This window comes from Hylobates moloch, unplaced genomic scaffold (assembly GCF_009828535.3).
Source record: "Hylobates moloch isolate HMO894 unplaced genomic scaffold, HMol_V3 SCAFFOLD_8, whole genome shotgun sequence".
NCBI classification, from domain to species: Eukaryota; Metazoa; Chordata; class Mammalia; order Primates; family Hylobatidae; genus Hylobates; species Hylobates moloch.
The window spans coordinates 45275610-45296346 of NW_026652283.1; the positions used below are offsets into that span (position 1 = coordinate 45275610).

The 20737-nt window shown below is 45.4% G+C and overlaps 1 protein-coding gene across 8 annotated transcripts in view; it reads right to left on the reverse strand.

Moving 5' to 3' along the window:
* Positions 1-20737, reverse strand: part of ERI3 (ERI1 exoribonuclease family member 3) — a 133060-nt gene that overhangs the window by 96017 nt on the left and 16306 nt on the right. For 5 of the 8 annotated variants that reach the window (XM_058443386.1, XM_058443388.1, XM_058443384.1 and 2 more), the window contains 2 exons: positions 17716-17811; positions 905-1021 (listed from right to left, as the gene is read on the reverse strand). In XM_058443386.1, coding sequence (XP_058299369.1) covers positions 905-1021; positions 17716-17811 — 213 coding nt within the window. The remainder of the gene's footprint in view (positions 1-904; positions 1022-17715; positions 17812-20737) is intronic. The other 3 variants (XM_032160609.2, XM_032160603.2, XM_058443389.1) reach the window with 1 other exon arrangement.

A 20737-nucleotide genomic window follows, 5' to 3' on the forward strand; every position in this document is an offset into this window, starting at 1 on the left:
CCAGCAGAGGAAGGAGAAAACCAGAACCCAACATCATTACTTGGAATAACAAAAGGCTTAAGAGGCTAGGCGCCTTGGCAGATGGATGCCTGCAACAAAAGCCCCACCTGGGTCAGCTGGCAAACACTGGCATCGAATTCAGGAGCAACCTCGAGACCTCCTATCTGGGCTAAGTCAGCCTCAGGGCCCACCAGGGTCAAACAGGCTCGTCCTCAGCCTTCTCACCAAGGAGACTGTTTGGGATAACTCAAGAACCCTTTTCCACCTATTTCATTCACATGTAGAAGATAGGTCTCTAAATGAAGGCACAAAGTCTCTAATGTACCTCAGCCCCAGATTCTTAAAAGACTCTCATCACCCCTGCTACCACACATTCTTAACCCCTGACTGCACCACAGCCTGTTGGCCACCACTGAGTGCATTACATGACATGTCACAGGGAAAAGTAGCCACCGAAGGCTTCACACAGTTCTGGGAGTTAGAACTTGCACGGGCTCCTCCCCTCTGCCAATGGCTCTTTTGAGCCTCCAGCAAGCATCAAAATCTGTTAGGCCCAGTTTCACAATCTGTAAAATGGGATCAATACTAGCCTGCTGACAAGGAGGCCAAGTACAGTACCCACCTAGGATAAGGAGATTTCAGCCTTGGCCAGCCAGGTCTCATGCTTCACTCAGACCACTCTTCTCTTCCCTCGGTGACAGAATGTACCTCTGACAAACTCAACCTACGCTTCACACAGGACCACTTTACAGAAGGACAGAGTAACAATGCCAGAAAGCTAAGAAGGCCCGAACATAACCCTGCCTTCCAAGTGGCTGAAATCTCTAAGTGGCTATATAGAGCACCAAGGGATTCCAAAATTCCCCTCCCAGCAGCCCTTGCTGCCCACTTCCAGGGCCCTTACCTCTGTACAGAATGGGGTAAGCTGTGGATGGACTACAGGCTGGACATACATGTGAAAGGTAGACTCAATCTCCATGGTCCGGCCATTTAGCTTTAGGATGGGGAACTCGATGATTTCCTGGAGTGCCAAAGATACAGAAAAGGAAAAATAAGTTATTGTAATCAACCATTTCCAACAGTAGCTCCAAGTCAACAAAGAATGAGTGTTTTGGGTTCATTAGCTCCTGCCAGGCCACACCCAAGATTGAGTGAGACGGCACCAGCAGTTACAATCCTAACCTTCCCACTGCTAATATCTTCATAGGTTCCAGGGACTGGACACAGCCCTCATCCCCACTGTTTCTGGAAATGGGAAGGAAGACAGTGGTATCATCTGCCCGTGTCTCCAACTGGTTCTCTAGCACAGGCTTGCTAACTTGAGCCCCTAAGAATACGCCCTTCTTTCTCTTGCCCAGGTCCCTGTCCTGAAATGGGTCTGATCTCCTGCCATATAGACAACCAGCCGTCAGATCAATGCATAGATTTCCTTGTATGAAGTTTGAACCAAGCTGGTAAGTTTCTTCATTAGTTCTTATTTTTCAAAAAAAGATAAAAAATAAAGCCAAAGGGGATCCCAAAGAGAAGGAGAAAAGTGAGTAACAGTAATAGGAGCCAGCGCCTCCCAACTTTCTTTCAGGCAGCACACACTCCCTCTACACCACCAGCCCAATCGCTTAGCTAGCCTTTCCCAGTCCACTGAAACATAATGGAAGAGAAGGAGGAGGAGTGACAATTTGTTTGGTGTCTCTAAGATTAATTTGTCTCCGCTATTTAATAGAGATGCACAGCACCAAGGTCCTGGTGTGCAAACAGGCTTGCAGAACGCTGGCTGTGCAGCACGCCTCATACATCGCTCCTGGGAAGGGAGGAACACACCAGAGCGGCGAGAGGGCAGGAGAGAGCACATGCATATCAGAGAGAAGAGGGAAAGCAAGGAGAGAGAATAAAAAAAATTATTGCTTTTTAATATTCAAAAACAGTTTGCAAAATTTAATCAAAGCAGAGGAAAAGCTAACATTTTTACCACTTTGACATTTTTATTAGCGCTTTCATAAATTTTTAAAACATGAATGGAATTAGTTTACAACACACAAAAAAACTGCCCTGAAAACATCTGGAAGAGACAAATAGGAAATAATAAAATAAATAAATAAAAGCAAAATTCTGTGAGTAAAATTAGCATGTGGAAAGGGCCTCCACTGCAGAGAGAAAGAAAGGGGGCTCTGCTCATTCAGTGGCCCCAATAGTCAGCTCCGGCAGCACCCCTTCCCCAGGTCCTTCATTCTGGAGACCTTTCCAGTATCATTAAAATCAAGGTAAACTGGTTCTCTCCAGAGACAGCCTGGAGAAGCAACACGAAACAGATGACACCTGACTGCACTTAGGAAATTAATGGGTGGGAAAACACAAGGAGAAATGGTCAATCTCCTTGATGTCCCAGGAAAGCCAGGTATCCTCCCCGCAAAACATACCCACTGATATTGGGCTTGGTTTTAAAGCATCTATTTCAATCCAACACGTCAGGACCGAAAACCAAATCAAGTCAGTCAGACTTCATGCCAGAGAGATTCAAAGATTCTGGTTGCCTTGTCTCCGTGGGCTGATCTCCAAAGATGAGGAAGCTGACAGGAGCTTATTCCCAGAGACAGAAAGGGCAAAATGGCTGCAAGGCTGAGGCAGAGGGGAAAGAAGGGAGGTCCAGGCTGCTGCTTAGACCAGGTAATACCTCTCCTCCCAAGGTGAAGAGAGGGGGACACTCTTTTCCCAATTCCCTGGACCTTCTGTTCCCCATGAAGCATTACATACAGAGTAAACGGGGGTTTGGAACTGAATAACAAAATTGAACACACACCAAAAAAATACACATTGGTCCCCCTGCAAAATCAGGTATCCAGGATTCCAAGAGCCAACTCTGAGGTGTGGCCCATGAGTTAGGCTCATCTGACTCCTGATTTTTCTGATGTGTCCTTCCTCTTCCCTAAGTAGAAGAAACACTTCCTCAACAGAAAGAGCTCTATAGCCTGGTGAGTTTGGCTGCCCTGGTGTCTAAGGAAACAAATATAGCCAGCTCCTCACTAACAATGTTAGCTGGGCCCACAATGAAATTTAACCTGTGACACAACTGTACTTTTCATTTAAACTTTCATTTGGAGAGCAGCAGTGTTTGGAGACCTACAGTTTGTCCTGCTAATAAAGACAAGTGTTGGGACCTTTAAGGATGCCATTCATCTTTGGCTTTTTATTAAATTCAATTTTCTTAAGCCCATGATACATTATGAAATTAGGAGTTGACATTCCTCTGGAAATAAAAATATCTATCAAACATAAATAGAAAAAAACCCTCTATTACCAAGAATTTATGGCTTAAAGTTGATCTCTTTCCACTTTTTTACAAGCACATGGTTTGTTTTAGATATCCAAAATGCTATTATAGATCTAGGATTTCATTAGTATTTATTATAAAATAGTATGCACTTCAGCTTCCACTCTGACCAGCACCAAGTCAGCATCCCCAGCAGACTCTCTGGAAACTTGGCCTTTGGGTTTCCCCATTGCAGCAAGTAACAGCAAATATTGCAGCTCAATATTCAAACTTTCCTGATGTTAGCTTCCTCACCCATAGGGAAATGGGGCCAACTAAGTGCTGAAACTCAGTGCCATGCTCCCGGAGAGGAAGAACAAGCCAGACTCGGATCCATGCAAAAAAAAAAAAAAAAAAAAGGAGGGGGGTAGGCCCCTGAAATTCCCAGGGGGCCTAGACCCAAGGCCCAGGACACATCAAATTGGGCCTATTATAAACATATCTCTGATAATGCCAGCTCATCAGCCAAGCCTTCTCCCCAAGACCAAGAAGAGGTGGTTTCAAGGGCCAGTCTCAAAACGTGACTTTGCACGGGCCCTTCCTCCACAACATGAGGAGCTGTTGTTAACAATGAGCCTACACACTGGCATATTCACCTGAGCCACTGAGGATGCAAAAGAGAAGCTTCTGAGAAAAGACTCTCTGAGAAATTAGAGCAGCAAGGACCTCACTGAGGTACTTCTCACCTTCCTATATTGCCCAGCCAGTACTTCCATACTTCCCAGAACTCAAAATACTGGCCCAAACAGCCCAGTAGTGGGAGAGGTGCCCCAATCTGCACCAAGTTGGCACAACTCTGCAGCCAGGGCACCTGAAGCATGACAAACATTTTGAAGATTTTTAGCTGATAATAATCAGAGATGGAACCCCAACACTACAGGTTAGTGGCATTAATCCCAACACAAAGATTTGTGACAATGTGCCCAAGTGCCAGCCTCTATGTCCAGTTGCTCAGATAATGAAACTGTTATTCCTGACCCTGACCTTTTCTCTCAGCCAATTTCATCATTCCCCTAGGAAGAGGTTTATTTCAGAAACAGTTTTGTGTCAAAGTAGCACCAGGAAGGAAGGAAGGACCAGTGTATTTACCAGCCCTCTTTCCCTATCCTAATAATAGCTTTACAATTCTTTGCCTTTGTATGCCATTTGCATTCAATTAAACTACCTGAGTGCCTACTTTGTGTAGGATATCAGACAGGGGCTGGAGCAGGACTAGAGATAAGATGTAGTCTCCACTTTGGAGAAGTGCATGGACTATGAGTGGAAAACATAGGCAAACAAAGAACAGTACACCATGATAAAGACCTTAGTGGAGGGACGTACACAGTGTTACGTTTTTCCATTCACAAAAGTGTAGTTTCACATACATTTTCTTATTTTACCCTCCTTAATCATGGGAGACAGGTTACATAATCATCACCATCACCATCTTCAGGTCGTAAATCAATACTATTAAGCATCTACTATTCACCAGGCAGGGGCTGGCTGTAGACACAGAGATGAATACAATGAAAGGTGGCTCCTCTCTCTGAGATGCTCAAGTGTGGGCAAAGGGTGAAGAGGAGCTGGCCTCCAACGCTCTCCAAGACATGTGGAAAATGCAATCATTTTATTCCATTTATTGTTTACTACGTGGCAGATACTGTGCTAATAGGAATGATCTCATTTAATCCTCCTAACTCATGAGGTGGGAATCATAGTCATCCCTATTTCACAAATAAACTAAGGCCCGAAGATGTTAACTCACTTGCTCACACTTACACTGCCTGTGAGGGACAGAGCTGGAACTCCAAAAGGGGAAAATGAGAATGAGACTTAAAAAGAGTAGGACTAGCAGCTTTCAAAATATGAAGGGTCAAGAAAGATCTGGTTCTCTTAGTCTAAAAGGCTATCCTGTAAAGAACTCAAGTCTACTATCTCCTAGAAAGAGAGGCTGCTCTCAAATTTTTTTTTTTTTTTTTTTTTTGAGACGGAGTCTTGCTCTGTCCCCCAGGCTGGAGTGCAGTGGCGCGATCTCGGCTCACCGCAACCTCCACCTCCTGGGTTCACGCCATTCTCCTGCCTCAGCCTCCCGAGTAGCTGGGAATACAGGCGCCCGCCAACACGCCCGGCTAATTTTTTGTGTTTTTAGTAGAGACGGGGTTTCACCGTGTTAGCCAGGATGGTCTCGATCTCCTGACCTCGTGATCCGCCCGCCTCAGCCTCCCAAAGTGCTGGGATTACAGGCTTGAGCCACCGCGCCCGGCTTAAATTTTAAGAGCAATGAATGTAGACTATCTAGGCAGAAAAGTTCTAGAGGTTTGCTACTGAAAAGACTCCACTATGGCTGCAGTAACACAGATGGCACAGATGGCATCAGGGAAGGCAGGAACCATGTGCCTTCAGTGTGATCTCCAGCACCTAATTCCTATGCTGGCACACAGGCTTCACTCTCTCAACTTTTGTTGTGTAAACATATGAAAGGGCTGCTAAGTGGAGGAGACAAGCCAAAGGCCTGGCTGTACCTGAAGACACAAAACTCTCCGCAGAATCAGAGAGGGGAAATGATCTGCCTAAGATGTCAAAGATGGTCAGTGGTACAGCCAGGATTCAAACTCAGATATTTAACAGTTCAAAGCACTTTCTACTAGATCTACTCTCATCTCTAAGTGGTTTCCTCCCTGAACTACTATAAACCACCAAATCCCAGTCTTACCTAGGGTAATCAACTGTTTTGTTGATCAGGACCATGGGTTTCCTGCAACACAGACTCTTTTTTTTTTTTTTTTGAGCCGGAGTCTCGCTCTGTCGCCCAGGCTGGGATGCAGTGGCGCGATCTTGGCTCACTGCAAGCTCCGCCTCCCGGGTTCACGCCATTCTCCTGCCTCAGCCTCCCGAGTAGCTGGGACTACAGGAGCCCACCACCACATCCAGCTAATTTTCTTGTGCATTTAGTAGAGACGGGGTTTCACCATGTTAGCCAGGATGGTCTCGATCTCCTGACCTCGTGATCCACCCGCCTCAGCCTCCCAAAGTGTTGGGATTACAGGCGTGAGCCACCGCGCCCGGCCAACATGGACTTTCAATGCTAACACTGAAACACCATTCACAAACTATCTACAGCACTGGGCTGTCTGCCAATGGTGGATGAAAACTGGCCATAACTTAACAGCTAAGAACAAAAGCCTCAGAATTGGGATTTTTCAAATATCCAAGGTTCCAAACCTATTGTACCTACTGTCTCCCTCAATATTGTCCCTGCAAATCTTTTGTTTTTTGAAGAGAGAGAAGACAGAAACAAAAAGGAAGCACCAAACAAGCATTCATCTACCTTGTAAAATGGGTTGGAGCAGAGATTTTAAACCCAGCTTTTTTTTTTTTTTTTTTTTTTTTTTGAGTCAGAGTCTCATTCTGTCACTCAGGCTGCAGTGCAATGGCACAATCTCCGGCTCAATGCAACCTCCGCCTCCCAGGTTCAAGCAATTCTCCTGCCTCAGCCTCCTGAGTAGCTGGGATTACAGGCGCCTGCGACCACACCCGGCTATTTTTGTATTTTTAGTAGAGACAGGGTTTCACCATATTGGCCAGGCTGGTCTCAAACTCCTGACCTCAAGATCTGCCCGCCTCGGCCTCCCAAAGTGCTGGGATTACAGGCTTGAGCCACCGCGCCCAGCCCCTGGCTGCTCTCTAATTGCTCAGCTAGGAACCCCCAATGATTTCCTTCATAAACTGAGGACACAACTGCAACAGCATTTCAAATGAAATTTCACACCCATGATCAGTAGATTACAAGAAATAAATGTGTAAGTTACTTTCGGGGTATTCAAACTCCCTCCAACTGAAGTGTCTGCAGAAATAAAAATATATTTGAAGATATAATAACAACAAGAGGATTTAAGCAGAAGGCACTTAGGTTAGACTGTTGGGATTCATAAAACTAGGACAGAGGGTTTATAAATTCTGTTTTTTTGTTTGTTTGTTTTTGAGACAGGGTTTCGCTCTGTCACCCAGGCTGGAGTACGGTAGCATGATCTCGGCTCACTGCAATCTCTGCCTCCCAGGTTCAAGTGATTCTCATGCCTCAGCCTCCCAAGTAGCTGGGATTACCATGCCCAGCTAATTTTTGTGTTTTTACTAAAGACGGGGTTTTGCCATGTTGGCCAGGCAGGTCTCAAACTCCTGGCCTCAAGAGATCTGTCTGCCTTGGCCTCCCAAATTGCTGGGTTTACTGGCCAGAGCCACTGCACCCAGCCCAGAGGGTTTAATAGAGTAGCATTCTAGCCCTTTTTTCCTAAGCATAGATTCTCCTCTGCCTGAGCTGATGTTTCCATGTCCTATCTGAAATAAGAGAATGAGCAGATCATTTTTCATGGCTTCCCAACCTAGGAAGAAGGAACTGGCTTTCCTTCAAAACAACTAATCTATTCCTTCAACCCTTGGAAGAAAATTCCAAAAAGTGTGTGTCCCTGCACTGAAAGGTTTGATAAAATCTAAAAGCAACACATACCACAAGGTAGAAAATGCAGTCCCTGGAAAACATGTGGGTTTTACCCAAATATTTAGTTTTGGATAAAAGTCTCATGCAAAGATGGGCCCTTTCTCCAAGGATCAAGAAACCTCCTGGCCACAGGGAAGAGAGGGAAGAGAGGAAGTTGGACGGGAGAAGTGAGGGCTACACTGGGCCATGGGGTATGGTTTGCAATAACAGTTTCTCCCTTGGAAAAAAAAAAAAAAAGACATTTTATGCACAAGGAGCTTATTTCTTAAACAAACACTCGTGGTTTTGATTTACACCACAGTCTGCTCCTAAATAATTTATGGCGGGTTAAATTTATTGCCAAGCCCTGGCTGGCTGCAAATTCGAATTGCCAAATAATTAGATTTTAGGGCAAAGCTTATAAATTACCCGTCGATTTGTCCAGACTTGTTTGTCAGTTGCTTTGTGCTTCGGGTCATCTTTGGCATTTGGCTGTTTGGGTTTTAATTGCTGATTTACACTTTGACAGATGAGAGCTGATGCTCGAAGTTTCAGGACAAGGAAGGGTAAAAAATCAGAGCTTTAAAAGGCTGATTTTTCACCTACATGTCCCCCTCTCCCCATCTCCATAGACCCCAAAGCAATTAAAATATAGAAAAGAGGCTGAAAATAGACACTGCTATTCTTTATTCGAGGAGAGTATGGGTGCAAAGTGAATTATAATTTACCTTTATTGAAATCTGAATTTTTCAAAAAACATAATACCAATAAATGAAGGAGACCAAGTCTTAGAAACCACATCCTCACCTGAGGTGTGCACACCTGTGTCTACCTCTGTATGTACATGACTCAGAAACAGCCACAGTTCGAACATTTTTACATATTTAATCGTAAATAACTTCAGATATTAGTGGCTTCTGTGAAGCTGACCCTTCAGGGCACCAAACAACCAAATGATTTCTTTGTAGCTACCTGTAGACACACATTTGTCATGAAATTAATTTAAACAAATCTCAGGTTATGTGCTAGAGAGGTCCCCTGGAGGCATCACTAAGGAAGGGCCTAGAAGTGGAAGGGTGCCAAGCCCAAAAAAATCTCTCTGGATAGTACCCTGGCTCTACCACTATGTTGATAAGAGGGCCTGATCTCTCTGTGTTTCCCAGAGGAGCAGGGCCTGCCTCCCAGTCACCTGCTGTATCCCAACAGCTTACGAGGAGGTTGTGGATCAGAATAATACTAGTACTAATTCTACTAATAAGAGCTAATACCTATAAGCCATTACATACCAAACACTGTTTTGAGCACTTAATATGTTTAACTCAGTTTATCCTCCCATCAGTCCTATAAGATTGATACTATTATTAACCCCACTTTGCCAATAAGGCAACTGAGGCATAAAGAGTGCAAGCAACTTGCCCAAGGTCATACTCCCAGTAGGTAGTCAAGACTCAAATCCAGACAGTCCAGTTTTGGAATCCATGCTTTTAACCACTATGCTCTACTGATTCTCATTAGAACAGCATCTACCTCAGCTCCCCTCACTTTGAAGGTCCAGAGTCCACATTCTGCGACTTGGGCACATGCAGCCAAAGCCTGTTCCATCAGTCACCCAATAAAGTGGAGGAAAGGCATGTGTCTTGCTCAGGATCACAAGATGAATCAGAGGCTTGGTTAGACAAAGACCATCTTTCAAACCAATTCAAATATTGCCTTAAGATACACTAGCTGGGGGTGAAGAAATGGCAGTGAGTAACAAGTGATCAAGACAGGACCATGCCCACTCAGGCAGACTGAGAGTTCTGGTCAGACCACTTGGCCAGGAGCCCAGGGAAGCTGGCTGGGCTACTGGAGACCTTGCTCAGTAATCCTCATCCATAGCTCCAGGGACTGCTGATCTCTTCACAGAATACTGCATGCCTGTGGGGTGGTTCATAGATTCCCTGTTCTCTGCCCACAAATGACGGCCAGCAGCCAGGAAGGTAAACAGCTGTGCTGGCATGACAAAAGATTTTTAAAAATTCACTGACTAGTAAGCAAGCAATACACAGATGGATACCTGCCCCCCACCCCCACAATGCACTGAACACATTTCTCACACACTGTCCCATATGATCCCACATCTCCATAAGCAGGCAGGAATCACTCCCCTGTTTTGCAGACGAAAAAGCTAAGAGGGTCAGCTGTTGTCAAACCACAGTCCCATCACTTGAGAACTTATTAGAAATGCAAATTTCTGGCCTCCACCCTAGCCTTTCAGAATCAGAAGCCCTGGGGATGGGGCCAGCAGCCTTGGTTTTAACAGCCCTCCAGGTGACTCTGATGCTCGCTGAAGTCTGAAGTTTGAGAACCGCTGGTCCAGACTACAGCAGTGTTTCTCAGACTTCAAATGACCTGAGGAATGTGTCAGATTGCAGATTCTATTTCAGCTCTGGAGTAGGGCCGGCCTGACAATCTGCATTTCTAACAAGCTCCCAGGTGATGAGGATGCTGCTGGTTCTCAGACCACAATTTAAACAGCAAAGGTGTAGTCTAGAACATTTATGTGACTAACTCCTTATCACTGAGGTACTGACCAAGTGAGAATCAGAGCCCATGGCTCTCAGCTCCCTTCTCGGAGCAAACCCTTACTTGGCCCACTTTAAGCACCCGAGTCAAGCCCTCGAAGTCTGCTAACCATCCCTAGCTCTTATCGCCACCAGACATTTCATCCTCCTTGCTGCCAAGAGCTAGGGCAGAAAAACACGCCTGTCACATCCAAGAACTTCACAGAGTAGACTGGCACATCTCTGTCAGGGAGCTAGCAAAAAGTCTTCTTGTCATGGCAGTGCCTGCTTCCTTCAGGAATACTGTCAAGACCAGGGCATCAGCTACCCTCAGAGTGCTCAGCACACTATTGTCTCAGCCCTCCAGAAGAAAACTTTCCTCTGTCCAGATGAACCAAAAAGCAGGACTGGATACCTCTCCTATCAGAAGACCGCTCATTACAGACACAAGCCAGGAGCTTATCTGGTCTATCTAACTGCCTCTGGTCCTGAGAAAGGCCCCTCCAACCCTGGCCACAAATTTGGAGCAGGACCACAGAATTCCTGCATCTCCTAAGGCACCTACTTGGGGACTCCTTGCTATCCTCACCAGCCACCACATTCAACACCATCAACCATGAATTTCCTTTCAGGTCTGCCCCCGACATTGTTTCTCTAGTTACATTACCTTTCCAGTGAAAGTAGACCTGATCAAAATGCCATGTTTCATCTCATTCATCAGCCCTACCCACCCATCTGCAACTACCAATCCCGTTCAGTTGATCAGTTGGCCTTTAAAATGCTGCTAGTGTTGTGAACAACGCAGACCCTGCATTTCCAGACAATGCAATCTCAAATCATGGCTCTCAGTTTTATCACACTTTTAGAGAGCAAGATTCCAAGCTTTCTAGCCAGTTATTACCCTATCTACCTAACCATCACTACCTAACTCCTCTAGGCCAATGGCCAAACAATGCATCAAATAGGTCCTAGAGGGATAACTACCCACATTACCACTAAGGAACTCAACTATAACAGCTCTGCCTGTTATGTTCTCCCTGATACGGGTCTTCTACTCAGAGTACCCCATTTACAACAACTATAGATTCCATGCGCCACTCCTTAACAAATCTCAGTACCACTGACTCCTCAGTAGCCCACTAGTAGCCAAAAGAGTTGTGAGCTACATAAGAACATGGTTCTCAAGCTTGTTTCCTTCCCAGCACACCTAAGGGTTACAACATGTAACTTCTCCCCATTCTCACCATCACCAACCAACTAACATCCTAGTCCAGCCCACTAGCATCTCTCTCAAGTACTGCATCCGTACCAGTCTCCCAACATACATTTTTAACCTCTTGGAACAACTTCCTTTCCATTCCCATGAACTCTGGCTTACAACATCTATTTCTGTTTCTTCTTTTCCACTCAGTAATACGTTCAAATTTCCTTTTCTGGCTCCCCAACTGTACCCCATTGTAGAGTATGAACACTCCTTTACTTTCAGCAACGTCGGCATCTCCAAATAAGTGCCTCTGCCAGCACTTAACCCTCAGATCAGCCCTTGGCTGGAATGGCCTTCCAGGACTAGACACTGACCATACACTACAACAGAAGTAGAGCCACTTGTGTATCAGATCTGTTTTGCCACCCACAGGCCTTCCAGATCTCCTTACTGGCCAACTACATGCAGGGACAGGACCCAAACAGCAGCCTGTCCCAAGGCACCTCTACATCCAAATAAAAGCTGCCCTGATGTTTGTCTCTCCCTCCAGATGTCTCCTTTCTGATTTACTTCCTTTCTGACTCTCCCAACACCTAACAGGGTTTTGTCCGTGGTAGTAGCATCAATACATATAAACGCCTTTCTGCCTGTGCCAGCCTGTTCACCCTTCTGCTGCAGACCTGCCAGCCTTTGCTGGGGGGGGGGGGGGGTGTAGCTGGTGTCAATGTGGTACACTCTTGTTTCAGGCTTTTAGGCTATGGCTCAATTTTCACAGCTAGAGCTCAAAACTCATCACATAAATGTAAGGCTGTGGGGGTTTTTTAAGTATCGTGAACACCCAGGATAAGAGGATAAAAAATAATCATCCCAATGGCATCTTAATCAAAATGATGCAAGATCCTTTTTCCCAATGAGATACAGAGATGGAGAAAGGGTCTCCTGATATCAGTTTCCTCATGTCAAACAATGGAGATCAGTGTACAAAAGAAATGTAATCAAGAGGGGAGAGGAAAAGCAGGGCAGGATGGAGGTAGGGAGAAGTGAAGCCTATGGACTTAACCTAAACACTCTTGGATTTCACTTCCCCCACTGCCCCCGCTTTCCGACCTGCTGGCTTTGCTTTCTATGGCTGTACCTGTTGCCAATGCTCAGAGGAAGCTCAGCCTCCACCCCCATGCCCTCCAGTCCCTTCTGATCCCACCAATCTCCGCATTACCCAGACCTTCCTGCCTCTTCATCAGTCATTCCTTCCACACTAATCTCAATGTTAGTCAGCCAGCTGTTTATCTTTCTGAAGGGTCTAAACCTCCCTGGTCTATTGAAGGTGGGTCCTAGCAGATCCAGATCCAATTTCCCAATTTTATTTTTTTTTTCAAGCAGGGGGAAGGTTAAGGGGAGGCGTCATGTCATTCCCCAACCTTTGACTCTCCCTAGAGACCTAGCAGCCCACCCAAATGCTATGCTGAGGTATCAGCCTCCTGATAATGCCTCAGAGCCTTAGCCTTCCTGACAATACCTCAGAGCCTTAGCTCACACCATATCCACTTTCACCCACACCCCTTTTACCCACACTTTATTGGGTAAAATGCTCTTAAGCCTCTTCTAGCCTTTGTACTTTCACTTATAGCATCCCAATAACACCTTCTAGCTCGAATGTGAGAAACAGCGTAAAACTGATATAGATAATCCAACTAACTGAACAGTGAAATACTTGCCAGGTTCAAAGTCTTTATTCTCCTTTTACCTCATTTTCAACATTTCTACAAACAAGCCTGCAATCAAGGTCAGTTTTTCCAGACTTAGGCCATTTCATTCTGGCTTACTATGTGAACCCCTTCTTCTCTTCCTGCTATAACAGTTCTGAATGGCCTCAGGCCCACTTGGCCCTCTCTGGTCTCCTGAATTTCTTATAACATGAAAACTATGCAGCCCTCCCCCACACTGTGAGCAGGATTGATCATTCCCATCCTTTGTGCTCCCACTGTACCAAGTACTTACCCGTGTCATGGTGGTTATCATACGGCCTAATGGTTGTTACACAAATGTCTGCCCTCCTTGACTAGGAGCTCCTTGAGGGTAGGGACCATTCCTTACTTGTCTTTATACCCCTAGCATCTAACGCAGAGCTTTAAGTTACTATCCAAAGAGTAAAAAGAAGCCTTTTCATTGCCTCTAAGGTGGTTAAAATGAGGTCTTCCCCATTCCTTTGCTGACTTAGCTGGTTTTGTTATGTCTAACAAAAACTTTACAAGGCAGCTCAGTGTCACTGTTATTTTACAGTCCCTGATTTCATTCACCATTTATCAATGGCCCTATTCTTTAGAGCTCTTCCCCATCACCAACCTTAGCCCAGTGCCCAAAAAATCTGCATTCCAACAGCTGTCTCAGCCCTGGAGAGGCCACCAGGATAATAAGAGGCTAGGGGGGATGTTTCCTGATTTGCACTAAATTATGTGGTGATTTTGTTACCAGTGACCCAGTGTTCCCCAAGGAAAGTTCCTGGCCCCACCCCCAGGCAACTCCACAGCCTACTACACACCATGGCAGCTTAAAGGTATAAGCCCTGGGGAAAGTGGAGAAGCAGTCTGAATAGAGCAAATAAACCGCTTCGATCCTGCCTCTGCTATGCCAAACACACAAGCCAGCGCCATCATGCATCAGTGCTCCATTCCTCGAGATGTATATTTTGCTTCTACATTGCTATGTCTGCTCCAAATACAGACAGGCCCTTCGGCTTTCACGTGAAGTTGCAATACGGCCAAGACTCGTACACAGCAAACGCTTGTTCCCATTCCGGGAATACTAGTGAGGAGCCATAGTGGGAGCCAGGGGGAGGCCCATCCTTATGAGGGACCACCAGGAAACAGCAGCCTGTGGAGGAAGATGGCTTTGAAAGGAGGAGGGGCAAGGACCACATTTATGGAGGCAGTGACAAAAAAGACAAAGGGGCCTAGTGGGCCACCCCATTCCCACCATCACTGGCAATCAATAGAAGAATTCATTTATAGTGACCCTGAAAGAAGAGATGTGTTAAAGCAGAGATATAACTAGAAAGAAAGGCAATAATTGCTCTGATGGGCAGGGGAAAAATTATTCTAGGAGTCGGAAGCCTGTGCAAGAACACTTACAGCTCACACAGTCACCATAACTCAGCCCCCTCAAGCATTTTGTGCTCTGCTTATGGTGTTAACTTTAATGTCTTAACATATAACACCATCCACACTAACACAAAATACTACACATGCCAGATGAGGCTGAGTTATAGTTGCTGTGGGAAGCATAACTTTGAATTTTCTGATTTGGGTGCATTTAATCTCAACCATAATGTTACATTAACGTCGGTTTTGCATTTCATTTCCCAGTTTAGAAGAATAGCGTCAGCGCCTTCGCCTGTCTGTACAGAAAAAAGTACATGCTGACTGGGGCCACAGACAGAGGGACCACAATCCAAGGATTAGGCTCTCCAGGAAAAAGGCCTGGGCCCCATCCCTCCCCACTGGAGGAGCTACAACCAGGACAAGCACATGGGAAGGGAAGGGTGGGTTCTTTCTCCAGGGAATTGCTTTTCTGTCCACTTAGTCACGGCAGGAACCAAGAACAGAGAGAAGGAAAGAAGCTAAACATGGAGCAAAGAGCAATGTGTGGGGCAGGGCGGGGAGGCAGCACGTGGGGTTAAGAGGATTCTTGCCTTTCAGCCTCGAACGAAGGAGAAAGAAATCAATACAGTTTGCTTTGTAGGGATCTTAACCACTTTCCTGTAAAGTTTTCCAAAATGTCTCTTTCACAAAAGACTAGTAACGACGTGGTAAATCTAGGTCACACTGAAACCCTCCGAATCTCTTCTATATTAGCCCTCTCTGTCACCATCAACCCTCCCCACCTACCCTTCAAAAATAACAGCACCTGGACAATTTTCCGGAAACGAGAAACTCCTTTACTCATAGTTCTAACTCAAAATGCAGATGGACTCTCTTCAAGGTTTCCGTAAAAAGGAAAAAAATGCCCCTGTGGACAAAGACCAAACACTAGAAACTTCAACCCCAAAGGTCATTTTTCTCCAAAGTTATGGGCACTTGAATACAGATGAGAAGGCAAACAGTCAGTAGGGCTGCTGCAAAGCAGAGACAAAAAGACTACCCAGGAGCCTGACGGATGGCCAGACCACTTGGGGAGGAAAGTGGGTAGCCGCCAGGATGGCAGCTCCTCGGATGGGGAGAGCTGTGCTGCACCCTCCCTCCCTGGTCATCCAGACAGCTGAGGTTACCTCCTCCTCCCAACATGCTGTGGCCTATACCTCATTTTCCTCACTTACATTTGCTTTGGTCTCTTCTGAACACTGAGGTGGTGAGCGAACTTGCCCCAAGGTTAAAGATGCACAATTAAAGATCCCACCAAAGCTTTCAGGCTGCTCTCTGGGCCTCAGGGTCACAACAACCATCACTCGGTGCACATCCACACCAAAATGAGCAACATGAACTCCCGCTAGCGAGGACAAAGGAGGCACAATTCTCCTAAACCAGATAAAAAACTGCTTCTATGTCAGGAAACAATTCCTAAAACAAGAAAGGAGCCGCATTCCTGAAACTTGGACCCTCTAAAACATTTTAAACCATCTAAATTACGTTTAAGTGAAAAAAATGTTTTCAAATGAAAAAGTCTCCTATTCAACCAATACCTATCATGTTAATCTGAATCAAAACATGTAACACAAATAAAATGAGTGCAAAAACCAGAACACCAAAGCCTGTAACTGGCAAGCCAACCACTCCAGTTTCACCTAGCTGAACAAAGTACAAAAATAAACAGCAAAACTGATGACAAATGGAAAATACCATGTTTTACCATGTTTGTAACCAATGCTGTTACTCACCCAAGTACAACAGGGCTTACACCTGTTAGTTTTTCGTGATGGCATTCCTTTAAGATAGTCCCAATAACCTGACTCAACTAACTCAGGAACTTCTGGAAATCAAAGATAGATAAAAGAGCCCCACATTAAGCCTCCAAATAGGCCATGGCCTAAAACTGTTTCTGCCTCCTATATACTCAAGGGGTATGACACACTGTCATAAAAACAGAAGTGTACCATGCAGGGTCTTGAGTACTGAAAGTTCCTGCTGGCTGTGGTGGCTCATGCCTGTAATCACAGTACTTTAGGAGGCCGAGGTGGAAGTATCATTTGAACCCAGGAGTTTGAAACCAGCCTGGGCAACATAGTGAGACCCCATCATTATAAAAAATAAACAGAAAATAAGCCAGGCATGATGGAGCATACCCATAGTCCCAGCTACTGGGTAGGCTAAGATGGGAGGATCGCTTGAGCCCAGGAGGTTGAGGCTGAAGGTTGAGGCTGCATTGAGCTGTGATCACACACTGCACTCCAGCCTGGGCAACGGAGCAAGACTCTGTCTCAAAAAACAAAAACAAAAACAAAAATAGAAAAGGGAGCTGGTCAGGACAGGAGCCTGGATGGTTCTCATTCATAAGCCCAGCCCTACTCCCAGGAGGCATGCAGACCTTACTCATAAAGAATCAGGGCCGGGCGCGGTGGCTCACGCTTGTAATCCCAGCACTTTGGGAGGCCGAGGCCGGCGGATCACGAGGTCAGGAGATCGAGACCACGATGAAACCCCGTCTCTACTAAAAATACAAAAAATTAGCCGGTGTGGTGGCGGGCGCCTGTAGTCCCAGCTACTCGGAGAGGCTGAGGCAGGAGAATGGCATGAACCCAGGAGGCGGAGCTTGCAGTCAGCCGAGATTGCGCCACTGCACTCCAGCCTGGGCGACAGAGCGAGACTCTGTCTCAAAAAAAAAAAAATAATAATAATAATAATAATAATCAGGCCGGGGGTGGTGGCTCATGCCTGTAATCCCAGAACTTTGGGAGGCTGAGGCAGGTGGATCACCTGAGGTGGGGAGTTCGAGACCAGCCTGACCAACATGGAGAAATCCCATCTCCACTAAAAATACAAAATTAGCTGGGCATGGTGGTGTATGCCTGTAATCCTGGCTACTCGGGAAGCTGAGGCAGGAGAATCGCTTGAGGCAGAGGTTGCGGTGAGCCGAGATCGCGCCATTGCACTCTAGCCTGGGCAACAAGAGTGAAACCCCATCTCAAAAAAAAAAAGAATCAAAGAATCTCTGTCAAATGGACAGCCATCAAGCCGTTCTGAGACAGCACTAAGGAAGGCTGATCTAAGGTGTATACCTTATTCCGGTCCTTTTGCTGTCTCTTCTGGCAGTTCATTCTCATCCCAAATCTCAACCTTTCCTGCTTCCGTTTAAACTTCTTTCTTTTTTGTCCCTATTAAAATCAAGAGCAAGTTGTTATCATACTCCTTGGAATAACTACTCCTCACATGATGAATTTATTCAGTCTGAACAAGAAATCAGTCGCCAAAACTATATTCAATTTATTTTCTAAGTTCTATTTTTGTGCCTCTAATGATTTGTGGTCTAATTCCTGAGCTTTTCCAATTTCTCCACTTCCCTTGTTGACCAGAAGACCTAAACAGCACAGGGGCTCTAATAAGAACCTGACCTATTTTGACCTCAATGGAAGGATGCTATTCTAGCTAGGACTGACAACTTCTCCAATCTGTGTTCTTGGCTTTCTCTGAATCCCATCAGGATCCTGCTACCTGCAAACCTTAAAAAAGCTCTCCCATAAAAAAGGGAGATTTTAAGTTGCTACTAACAAGTTTCAACCTGCCGTCCCTTTCCTGAAGGTGGTCTGATGGGTAGCTCAACACAGATGTCTGGCCCCAAACTCACCTTCCCAACTGTTGATCACAGCATTGTAGAGGTTTAATGAAGTCAAGATGCATTACATTTATCACTTGCCCTAGATCCACCCAAATCCATCACTATGTCACAGCAAGAAGTTAGATTGATCTGACAGGATTTGCTCTTCTTCACAAACCCATGTAAGCTATTACTCAGTGCCCCACGCTCTTCTAGCTGTTTGCTGATTGATTATCTGACGATCAGGTCAAGTATCTTCCCTGGAATCACAGTAAACTAACGGGTCTATAATTTCCAAGATCATTTGTATTCTCCTTTTAAAGATAAGCAAGACAGCAAATGCTTCTTCCCGAGTTCTCTAAAGCAACAGCTAATGCTTTGCTAATAATGAACCAGGGCAGCCAATTCCTTAAGTGCCCTTGGAATCACATCATCAGGGTTCATTGATTCTGGAGATAATCTTTAATCAGGCCCAGATCCTGGTAAACAATGTGAAGTCCTAACTCAGCCTGGGTCTGGAAGGTCTTGGTGCCTAAGTCTGGGAAGGAAGTTGGTGATACAAGCTGTTTAAGTCTGTACTGCATGATGTCTTCAGCATTGTGATAAATAAATAAATAAATAAATAAATAAGTAAAAATAAAGCCCTTGAAAGAGAGATGAAAGGTGACACTGACAGACCAAACTGAGACATGATTCAGGCTTCACCTTCAGGAATATTGGCAGGACCCTCTGCAGGACAAGAAAACAGAGCTACATAATTATCTGAGCTTATAATCTAACTGAAAAGGTAAGAAAATACACATATATAAGCATATGCCAGAAAGCAGTAAATGCCATAACAGAGGTGCCAAGCGATTATGAGGGATCAGAAGAGGGATGAATCATACGTGACAGAGATGTGTTAGATTTTAGTCTCAAGTCCCACTAGGGCTTACCCAGTGACTGAAGTAGAAGAAATAATATGACATATGAAGATTTGGATCCCTGATTCCCAACATGGGAGAATCTAAATAACCAAAATTCCCAACGTAACCACCAGCTGCCCCCACCACACCAGAGAAACTCCAGTAGTTTGGGGAGGCAGGGAAGAAGACTCTACAGTACAGGCAGGAGCCAGAGGCAGAGAAAGTAAGTGTGGCTTGAGTAGCTCCCAAGCTGCATTCCCTTTCACTCAAAGGACCTTCCTTTAGGATAGTCTCCTTATCCAGCTCCTGGGTTCCCAGCCCTCAGTAGGCCTCATTCCAGTGCCCTAAAGGCAGACCAATGCATTAAGGGAGTATACGAAAGAGGAGAGGAGAAAGGGAAAACTAGACGTTGTCGTATCTGCTTTATGTAAAATAATTTACCATTCTAAAGACAGATCCCTTCCTGAAAAAACCAACCGTGACAGACGAACCCAGTTTATCTTTGAATGGACCACAATCCTCCCTATCTTCGAAGTGCCCAATGCTGAGGTCCCCTTCTCTCCCTCCTCCTTACGATCAAAAGCTGTTCCCAGAGCAACATGTCTATGCATCCCCAAATCACACACTCTATAACCTAACCCTATAGAGAAGAATTACAGTCCTAGAGCCAGGCATATTCAATACACCAACACTACAATGAACTGCTACATCAGCCCCCAATCATTCCCTCAAAGCAAACACCACATACTTCAATATCACCTGCAGCTAATCCAAGCCTCCTAGTAGCATTAACTTAAAAGCTAAAAGGTCTTTGAACACAGCTGGTGACTAATGAAAAAAAGCAAGCAAAGAAATTGTCCTTTCCAACAGACCAACAATGGTACTTGCTCAGGTTATCTAATGCTGCATAACAAATCGTCCCAAAACCTGTGGCTTAAAATATCAATAATCATTTGTTATCCCTCACAGTTCCTGTGAGTCAGGAATTTGAGAGTGGCTTAGCTGGCTGGTCTGGCTCAAAGTCTCTCCTAAAGTTGAAGTCACATGTCCACTGGGGCTGCAGTCATCTGAAGGCCTGACCAGGGCTGGTAGATTCACTTCTAAGATAGCTCACTCTCATGACTGGCAAGCTGGGCACTGGATTTTGGCTAATAGCCTCAGTTCCCACACACGTGCTTCTCCACAGGGCTGCTTGAGTGTCCTGGCAGGACGACAGCTGGCTTCCCCCAGAGGAAGTGGTCCAAAAGAGCAAAGTGGACTGCAATACTTTTTATAACTTACCCTCAGAAGTCATACATTATCTCTTCCACTGTATTCTATTAGCTATACAGGGATATCTTTGATTCAGTGCCGGAGGGGAACTACCAAGTGTGTGAATAGCAGGAGTTAAGGATCATTGAGGTCATCTTGGAGGCTAGCTACTATAGCACTCCTTAAAGGAACAAGTGGCAGTAGCAGGAGAATGGAGGAAAGAAAAGAACAGAGAAAGGAAGGACTGGAGAAGGAAATATTTTGATTCCCAAAAGCTGAGACTAGAGAGAAACAATGTACCCAGTTCTCTCCAGAGACTTCTCAGGTCTA